Source organism: Nanorana parkeri, unplaced genomic scaffold (genome assembly GCF_000935625.1).
Source record: "Nanorana parkeri isolate BGI_ZX_2015 unplaced genomic scaffold, ASM93562v1 scaffold322, whole genome shotgun sequence".
NCBI lineage: Eukaryota > Metazoa > Chordata > Amphibia > Anura > Dicroglossidae > Nanorana > Nanorana parkeri.
Window position 1 is genome coordinate 136,548 of NW_017306590.1, and position 10,324 is coordinate 146,871.

At 42.0% G+C, this 10,324-nt stretch overlaps 1 protein-coding gene across 1 annotated transcript; it reads right to left on the reverse strand.

The window, feature by feature from the left end:
• Positions 1-7,023: 7,023 nt before the first annotated feature.
• LOC108788402 (dual specificity protein phosphatase 26-like) lies at positions 7,024-9,956 on the reverse strand. The gene is made up of 3 exons (XM_018558160.1): positions 9,720-9,956; positions 9,012-9,226; positions 7,024-7,237 (listed from the first exon to the last, which is right to left on the reverse strand). Exons 1-3 carry the CDS (start codon positions 9,836-9,838, stop codon positions 7,026-7,028), a joined length of 546 nt encoding a protein of 181 aa, XP_018413662.1. The 5' UTR covers positions 9,839-9,956; the 3' UTR covers positions 7,024-7,025.
• Between the last annotated feature and the right edge of the window lie 368 nt (positions 9,957-10,324).

Below are 10,324 nucleotides of genomic sequence, written 5' to 3' on the forward strand. Positions count from 1 at the left end.
AAGACCAATATGAGTGTGTGCTGGAGGAGGGATTCAGGGAAAAGACCAATGTGAGTGTGTGCTGGAGGAGGGATACACGGGAAAGACCAATGTGAGTGTGTGCTGGAGGAGGGATACACGGGAAAAGACCAATGTGAGTGTGTGCTTGAGGAGAGATACAGGGGAAAGACCAATGTGAGTGTGTGCTGGAGGAGAGATACAGGGAAAAGACCAATGTGAGTGTGTGCTGGAGGAGGGATTCAGGGGAAAAACCAATGTGAGTGTGTGCTGGAGGAGGGATACAGGGAAAAGACCAATATGAGTGTGTGCTGGAGGAGGGATTCAGGGAAAAGACCAATGTGAGTGTGTGCTGGAGGAGGGATACACGGGAAAGACCAATGTGAGTGTGTGCTGGAGGAGAGATACAGAGGAAAGACCAATTGTGTGCTAGAGATGCGATGCCACCGTCATAGGAAAAGGCTGATTTGTGTAGTGATAGTAGAATTTAGAAATTATATTATATAATAATATATGGGATAAGAGTAGAGATTCAGGTTTTACAAATGCCCTATACTGCCCTATACTATTTTTATAGAAAACTTTAACAAAAAAAAAAATTTTCTCCAATTAAATGTATTGTAAAGCATTCAGGTTATTTCTGTTTGAAATCTGCTTTATGTTATCTTTCAACAATGCCTTGCACAGCAGCTATCAGGTGTAGGGTGTCCTTCAGACAGACCACTGTCTCTCCAAGATTAAACAGAAATGCATTACACTCTCACCACTGGCGGAACTACCAGGGTCGCAATTGCGAGGAAGAAGAGGGCCCCCCAGAGAGAGGCTGTCCCTAGTCTTGCAGAATGTGCTGCAGGCAGCACATTCTGCTTCGTGAGGACCCTCTCCTCATAGCTCTGCCCCTTGGCCGCAGAGACACGGAAGAGGGCCCTTTAGGATAAGAAAGGTAAGTCTGGAGTGGGAAGGGGTTCTGGTGGCACTCAACATTGCTGATTTTTATTATAATGTATTGCTGGGACTTGTAGTCCTGCATAGCTGGTGGTATTCTGCATTGCTGCATGATGATTATGCAGCAATGCAGAATAGCACCAATTATGTAGGACTACAAGTCCCATCAATGCATTATATTTTTAAGTAGGGATGCACCAGTCAGTGCCAATACTGGGAATGCCCCTGATACTAGACCCGATACTAGACTAGAAACGCCGACGTAGTCAAATTTGTCGACCTCAGCAACTCGCTTTCGCACAGACCAATATTATCTAGGAAACAGGGATTTATTCACAAAGTATTTCGTTTAAATCGTTAATTGTGACCGTTAATATTCCAGCGATCATGTACTGCCATGGACGGCATATTATTAATGATCACAATTAACAATTACAAACGAATACTTTGTAAATAAATGCCAGTTTCCTCGTTAATCCCACCTGTGCGCAAACGCAGATACTGGGTCGGCGTTCTGGACAGAACACCAGCACTAAATTTTTAAACAAGTGGCTGCCTGAGGTCCCGCGCTTGCTGGGGACCTCGGCAGCCTTCCTGTTCACCATGCGGTGCCATGACGGTGGGGGGTTGAGGGGGGGGGCTTCATGGTTTCTTGCACCGGGGCCCTGAAGGTTCTAGTTACGCCACTGACTCTCACGGGTCATTAGGAGAAGAAGACCTGTATAGTTGGACAAGTCTGGCAGTCTGTGTTTAATTGGAAACAATACTTTTACAACATATATAACAGCATTTTTTGGGTGCCTGCACTCTATAAAACTTATATGTCAGGCCCAGCCAATGACCATAAACAGGCAGTGTTAGCAAGACAAAATGTTGTGCGGTATGCATCAATGAAATTTATTGCTTACTTTTGATTTGTAACTTTGTTTTATTTCAAATGGGCCATTTTTAATTTAAAGTTACAAAAGTCATTGTGCACTAAAACAAACATAAGAATAATATTTTGTGTGCAGGTATTTATTTGTCTTTTTGTACTGTATTAAATATAGAGTGTGCCTGTATGTCAGGAACTCCGTGTAGCCCTGGACAACTCACAATACAACTTTCAGTGCCCCCTTTATTTAACAGGGACGTGTAGATGTCGACTTGACAGTAGATCTTTTTAATGCAAGTTGCTTTTTTACTAGGATTACTAAGAACTGTGCAGATCACAGATAGGTCCCCTTCAAACAGTTTGCTGTAGAACAATTATAACAATGACAAATACTTCTGCTTTAGTGCCCTCTAGTGCTCTGTAATCCAGCTGCAGGGCACAAACAGGCAATGAGAGAACCTTCTGCTCTCAATAGGAATTATACACCTATGCTGTTCTATATACGGTAGTACTGTAAATTGACAGTCCTGTTCATGGTTTAATCTGTGACCATGTGTGCTTATTAGTATGAGGAGAATTCTGATACCCTCAGGATTGGCAAACTCCAGTCACCCACTGCCTGGCTTCACCAGAACACTGCATCTTTACAACTCAAAAACACACAAATGTGCAGCAGCTCCCAACTCCTAGCCCCTCATATAGCGCTTCCTTGTTCCATCTTTTGACCACTGGCCAAATTACTTGACCGAATTACCCTCCATGCCACTCCTGCCATAAGACAAAGTACAGTTAGGGGGACAGGACTCCCATCACACTACAGAAGTCCTTTCCTCATGGCCACCAATAACTACATTCTAATGGCTTATAAATTATGCTTATTATTATGGCTTATGCAACGTTTAAGCCACAGGAGGCTATAGAAGAACAATACTTTGTCTGGGAGAGCCTAAAATGCTGATGACCTAGAGACCAAGCATGATAAGTAGGAGCTCAGACATTTCACTGGATGCTCATTCTAGGTACCGTAATAAATCCAGGATAACAGCCCCAGAGCCTGTACCTATTTAGCAGTGGCAGCTCTAGCACCTCTATGCTCTATCCTAAAGGGATTGCTTTAGAGGTAACATGAAGGTCACATAAGATGTACTTGTTTAGGCTATTGGAGTTGATCTGACATTCCTTTCATCCCGTTTAATTAAATTTCTTGAGATCTGTCAGCAAATGGCAATAGATATAATATAATATAGTTTTCCATCTAGCCAGACCCAGAGACTGTCATCTCATATACTGGCACCTTTAAACTGATCTTTGGAAGATGCCCACTCTGAGGAAACAGGTTCCGAATTTGTTCAAATTGCAAACTAACTAGGATATAATTCTTTTTACAGTAATAAAATTCTGCTGTACAGAGCAGAAAATCAAAACTGATGTACAGTATTTACATGATAAAGCTCTGGTGTTATTAATTATGAATGGTAATATTCAGTTATATTTGGTACATTTAGGAATGTATACAGCTTTTTTTTTTAAACAATTAGCTGAGCTGTCTTGAACTAATTCCTGAGGTAGCCTATTCCATATTTTCACAGCACTAACTGTGAAGAAGCCTTTAGTTTTGTGGAGATTGAACCTCTTGTGCCCCCTTGTACTTTGGAATGACCTTAAAGTGAACATTAATAGCTTTTTAATACAAGAAAATATTTGCTTGCTTTAGAAACTGCAGCTTGACATCACATGCTATTTTTAAGTCTATGATCTATCAGAACTCTCTGATACTTCTCAATTATTGACTCCCCCAGTTGTATCTCCCAGAGTGACACGTGCATGTTTCAATTCCACAAGTGCTGTTCTGCTCTTGCTGCACTGACTTAGCAGCTTTGGGTATCAGCCGCTTCACCTGATGGTTAATATACCTTCCTTCCTGCTACTTCCTGTCCAGCCTCCCTATTAAAATCCCACTCAGACCAAGTTTCTGGTTGCTTGAGCAACACTTGTTCCTGAGCCCCTTCCGTGCAATTATTCCTAATCTGACTTGTGGACTGATCTCTTGTGTACCGACTCGGCTAGTTCTCCCGTTTACATTTGTCTGCTGCCCGCCCAGACCGTGGCTCGTTATCCGGCTCTCTTTTTGCTCCATCCATCCATCGTGCACTGTGACTTTGGGTACTCTCCTTGCGAGCAGGGTGAACCTGGGGGTCATGACCTGGGGTCAGCATGCAGCTAAGTCCAAACTCCGTGAGGGGGTCCCTGCCAGAACACCGGCTGGCCCTTAGATTCCACGCCCTGGGGGATCCCGTGTCACCTGCTTGCCTGTGGGCTCACATCAGTAGTAGCGTGACAACTTGGGCCTATTAGCATTTGTTTGCTGTGTTGCCCAACCTCAGTTAGACTGCTTTTGGATGCTCCAAATGTTTCTGAATCCTGTGTCCCTAAGGGGACAAAAAACAAAATGGGATTCTTGTAATCACCATAAAATCCTTTTCTTGGAGTTAATTGAGGCACACAGTTCCTATCCCTCTGTGTTTTATAGTCTTACGCTCAGTGCTGCTTTGTTACAAACCTGAGGCATGCTGGGAGTGGTTAAACCAGGCTGGTCACTCTTGCCAGTGTCCAAATCCTCCTGCAGGTGGCAGTATAGCCCAATTGTCCAGTGTCCCTCAATGAACTCCAAGAGAAGGATTTTATGATGAGTACAAGAATCCAATTGTCTCTCGTGCTAACTGCCTTGTAGGATGTGTTGGATCCCGGATGTCAATGATAATCATCTTGTGACAGGTGTAAGGTAGTTAATGCACCTATAAAAAAACTGTTTGTGAATGAGACATTTAGGGGCTTATATATTGTTAAAGAGCACCAGCATGACTTCCATAATCTATAAATAACTAGTCAAAGGATCGTTTACTGCAGTTCCCTGTGCCTTGTAATTGTTACGAGGACAATTATTATTAAATAAATAAAAGGGTTCATGTTTAATAAAATCACATTACGTAAAGTGATATTAAAGTAAAAATGTTTTTAAGCTACAGTATTTCAAATGCAGATTACATCACTTAAAATGGATACTGCTCCTTGATGCTTAAAAGTTAGTTTCCTGCAGAATCAGCTGGTCCCCCTGAGCCTTGCACTGATATCCTGTTTTAGGGTGTCTCCTTTCCCTTGCAGGATCCTATGGATCCATCCTTGTGTGTGCGTGTCTCTCCACACATACTAATATTTAAGTGGAGAAATCACAGGCACTCCAAAATGCAAACATTTTGCGGCACTGTTATGGACTCGGTTCCAAATTTAGATCTGCTTTCATTGCTGCACCCACCCATCATTAGCTGGGATACGTTTCCAGTCAGGAGTGCGAAGGGATATGAACAGTCCACATACACACAGGCGCAGCAAAGCAAGCACCTGAAATATAGGTGTGAATGGGCAGTGGCGTAACTAGTGACCTCAGGGCCCCATGCAAGAATCCCATGAAGGGCCCCACCTGGGCCACCTCCAAGTGGCCGAACTCCAGAGCCCGGTCGCGGCCGTGACCTCTGTGACCCTGGTAGTTCCGCCACTGTGAATGTGGTGACACCGTGATGTCACCACACTTCTAGTCCATTGACACTACCTCTTGCCCATGTTGCTTAATGTCCATACCTTAGTACAGACCTAGATGGGAGAAAGTCTACAGAAGCCAAAGCATTGCACCCACGATCTACTATGCTTTACTGGCTTCTATGCAAAAAATAAATAAGTGTGCATTTATTATTTTTTTGCAAAAGGTGGCATTTCCATTTGACGACTTCATGACCGCCGTACTGCATGCAAATGAAAACACATTCATAGGGCATGCATATCTAAGTATACGACGTCTGTGGCACACATGTTGGGTATCACCGTGACCGTCGGAGTGAGAGCAATTATTTAAGGCCATAATGTGCTGTTTACCCTAAACTGATGGAGCACTATAGGCTTTTAAAATGTCGCCTATGGGCAATTTTGAGAACCATTGCTTTTCACCAATGCATGGGACACACAATTTTACCGCTTGACATGTTTGGTATCTTTTTACCCCATTTTTTATATATTACCAAAAAAAGGTATTTTATTGTGTTTGTGTGCACTAAAATTCATTTACCTTTTTTTTCTCTTAAAAATATATACAACATTTGCACAAATATCATGTAACAAAACAAATGCAGCTACCATTTTTATTTTATTTTTCAGGCCTCGGCTTTCAGAAAATATATACTTGTTTGGGGATTTAAGGTCATTTTCTATGCAAAAATCCAGTGTGTACTATGCGTGTGCAAAAATTACAAAATGTATCCGGTACCAAGGTGGTTAAAGAAGAGTTCCAGGTATTTAAAAAAAACATACTTTTGCAGTGGGGCTACCACCCACACTGCAAGGGTTAACTGCTGTTTTTTTTTAATCTAGGGGGGGTTAAATAAAGCAGATTTACTTACCCAATCCTTGGTCCCGCAGCATTCCGTGCTCACTTCTCTCCCTTCAATTTCTGAATTGAGAAAGCTGGTTGGATGACCAGTGAAAAGTCTTCAAGAAAAATACAGCACGTCCAGTTGCCTTGACTTATTTTTTACAGATATACCATGACCGGCATGAATGAGAACCTTCACAGACATATCACTTCTCTCCCCTTCCACACTGGCTGTGGAATGTCCCTGGACGTCCACGCGTCTAATGCAAGTAGATGGACCTACATTAGATGTCCTTAGACCACCGGAGCCCAGGGGGAAGAGGCTGCGGGGAGCGGTCTAGCAGCCCTGAGGAACCAGGTGAGTATATCTATTATATTTACCTCCCCTAGGCAAAACAAGCAGTTAGCCCTTACAGTGCAGGGGTAACCCCAAGGCAAGGGAATGTTTTTAAAATTCCTAGAGTACTTCTATAAGCCTGTGTGACAACCATGGCTAGATACAATGGAGAAATGAGTGTAGCCATGAAGAGACGGGAAGTGTGTTATTCACAGGATTACCAGATGAAAATAAAGGGAAAAAGAAAGCTAATGCAGCCACCACATCTAAGGGCTGGTGAGTGGTAATATATTCATTTTTGGTTTTGGATTAGGATATGCTATACAGCTATAATGCAATTTAAAATGGATGTTTTTTTCCTTCTAAGATTGTGACATAGGCCTCCCGAGTATTTTTTTGGGACATTCATACGTTCTCCACTTGATGTGGTTGCTGCACGTCTTCTTCTGATATCAGAACATATAGCATCTCCAAAGTGTGTGGTTTAAGTCCAACTCGAGCAGTTGCAGCTGCTGTAGGAATCCACGGTTAGGAGCAATACAGCGGTATTGACAGACATGGCGAATGGCATCTGCCAGATTGAAGTGATGGTAAATCATTAGGTAGGCAAGGACCATTGTAGCTGAACGGCTTTTACCCAGAACACAGTGCACAAGAATTTTTCCTACAAAAAAAGGTTTAAAACATTAGAGCTTTATCAATGTATCAATATTATCACACAGCAGGGCAGTGCAAAGCAGGAGCAGAAGGATTTCAGCTTGATTTCATAAATCCCCATTTTGCTGGTAAAAAGATACTATAACCACTTCTTAAAGTACAGATGTAACAATACATGCATTAGGCTGTCTATAAAGGATTTTTATCATTTTCTATCTAGTTTTGAGATGTATACAGCTCTACAATATAGATGCATACTGCATCTATGACAACAGCATAGCTTCATAGTAGAAGAGTCAGGTTGCTTAACTGGCCTGCCGGCAGTCCAGACCTTTCACCAAATGAAAGTATTTGGTGCATCTTGAAACGAAAAATACGATAAAGAAGACCCAGGACTGTTGAGCAATAAGAATGCTATATCAGGTAAGAATGGGACAACATTCCTCTGGTCTCCTCAGTTCCCAGAAGTTTACAGGGTGTTGTTAAAAGAAGAGGGGATGCTACATTGTGGTATATATGGCCCTGTCCCAACTTTTGTGAGACGTGTTGCTGCCATCAATTTCAAAATTACCTTTTTTTTTCTTTCTTAAAATGGAAAATTTACTCAGTTCAAACATTTGATATATTTTCTATTGTGAATAGAATTTGTGTTTATAAAATTTGCAAATCATTACATTCTGTTTTTATGTAGATTTTACACAGCGTCCCAACTTTTTTGGAATTGGGGTTGTACAATTAAGCTCATGAAGGTGACCGTAACATTACTATGGACCTATTTACTTATCCATCTTTTCTTTGTTTTGTTTTTCCTTGAGAAAGTGCTGTGCGGCCTAGCACAAAATACATCAGAATAAGAGCTTGCACCTGTTGGCTGTATAATAATCCCCCCATTCACCCTCTGCAGCAGGTGTGCTGCAGGGTGCATTGCTGTAAAGCAGCCTATTCATTTGAATGGGCTGCCTATCATAGCTAAATTGTGTGCACTTTTTTAAAATCATATTGCACCATATTGCATGGTAAAAGGTTACCATACGATGTGGTGCGATTCAGCACATACAGTATGAGATGGCTAGGTGCATTGCGGAGCCATTAGGAAATAATGCAGCGCACCTAACATTGCAACATACAATGTGGGATCACATGCGGCATCGCATGTGCTCCCGCATTGGAGAGATGTGAATAAAGGCCAAATATTATTTTACATCTCATTGTGCAATATTACTGTTGCTGGTACTATTCATCTATTTTTTTGTGTTGATTACTTATGTGGTTTCAGTGTGGTCTATATTTACAGTATATAGAACCGCCTGCCTCATCCGGGTGACATGCCACCCTGGGGTGGCTTCTTCCCTCCAAGCCTTCAAGTTCTTGCACAGCATAATGCCTTTACATGGTGCAGGCAGGCTTCTCATGTGAAAGGCAGCTCTTGATGTGAAGGGGGAACACTGATGTGAATGGGTACTTTCATATGAAAGGGGGGCTCTGATGTGAAGGTGGGCCTTCTGATGTAAAGACGGATCCCGATGTAAAAGGGGCTCTTTGTAAAGGGGGCTTGTGATGTTAAAAGAGGGGGCTCTGTTGTAATGGTGGGGCTCCTAACATGAGAGGGGACTCTGATGTGTAAAGTGGGCCTCCTGATTTAAGGGGGAGTCTGATGTGAAAGGGGCCTCGAGAATTTGCATACTTTATTTTTGCCATGACTGAAAAAGGGCTGAGAAACGCGTGTGTGTGTGTATATATATATATATAAAGCAATATGTATAGGGCTGTTAAATACTCACCACCAGGTGTACTCAGGGCATTGTGAATAAACTTTGCCCCTGGGCGTAGGAACACACTAATATCAAACTCCGGACAATCTTCTGCAGTGATGCCATAGTATTGGATATACGGACCGTACTCCATAGTATCTGTGCACTCCCACGAGGCATGGGCTACGTTCAGGATGTGGGTGATGCCCATCTTCCTCAGTTGTTTTTTGTCCCTTGCAATGTTTCTGCCACATATAGAAAAGAAAGTATATGAATGCATTGCATAAAATACCCAACATCTAAGAACTTGCCTTGCGTATTCACTCAACTACTAAGTCAGGGTAACTAATAATAATAATAATAATAACTACTAAGTCATGGTATCACTTTCAGCTAGCACTGGTAGAGCAGGTGCATGAAATACAGAACACGTCTTCACTACTGGGAAATGCATTGGTGAAATCTTTTCAGAAAACAGTCTCTGCTTCAGCATACTAGTTTGTCAACACTAATACTTCATTTAAATGCTTGATGAAAAAAAAGTAAATAAAAAAAAAGTAAAGAGAATTGCTAATGAACGCATACTGCCTGACAAGGTAATAAGCTGACAAGGCTGTGTTTTTTTTTAATGGAATCTTACTATTATTAGCAGATGGGGATGAAAAATGACAAAATGGATTTTATATAGAATTAGTTAGCTGGCTATGACCTGTATTATGCTTTGGCATTGCCACTTACACATCTCCCAGGAAAAGGTTGGGAAAGACTTGGTCCACGTGATGCGTACCCCCTTTGTAGCTGTCTAGAAGTGCTTCCAGCTCATAGACAGGAGGGGGACCTCTGAATAGCTTCCTCATTTTAGGCACCCAAGTAAAAGCAGCAGCAGCCGCAGTAGAAGGAGATTCTTGGATGTGACAGTTGTGTTGTATATATCAGTCTATCTCTATGAGGAGACACTTGATGCCATGTAACAGCTGACGGACTGTCACCGAATGCTGCTGGAAGGGGACTGGATGGGGGTTGGGAGAGTTTAGACACAGAGTGATTGTCCCCACAGTATTAGGAGTGTTCTGCCAGTGACTAAGAATGCTGATATAACCAGAGAAAAATAACTGAAACAAAGGGCCTTTACAATATTATAACCAGGGCCATTAACATTCAAGAATGCATAGGATATGAAGTGGGTGTCTTGCTCATTGTCAAATAGTGGTTCTGCATGAAGAACAACCTGAAACTGGTCAAAAGATTTACAAATTCTGAAAAGCAGTACAATTGACAGAAATAGATTAGAATATCCTGTTTTGCACTTTGGAAGAGTTATATTTTTTTCTTCAACAATCTTC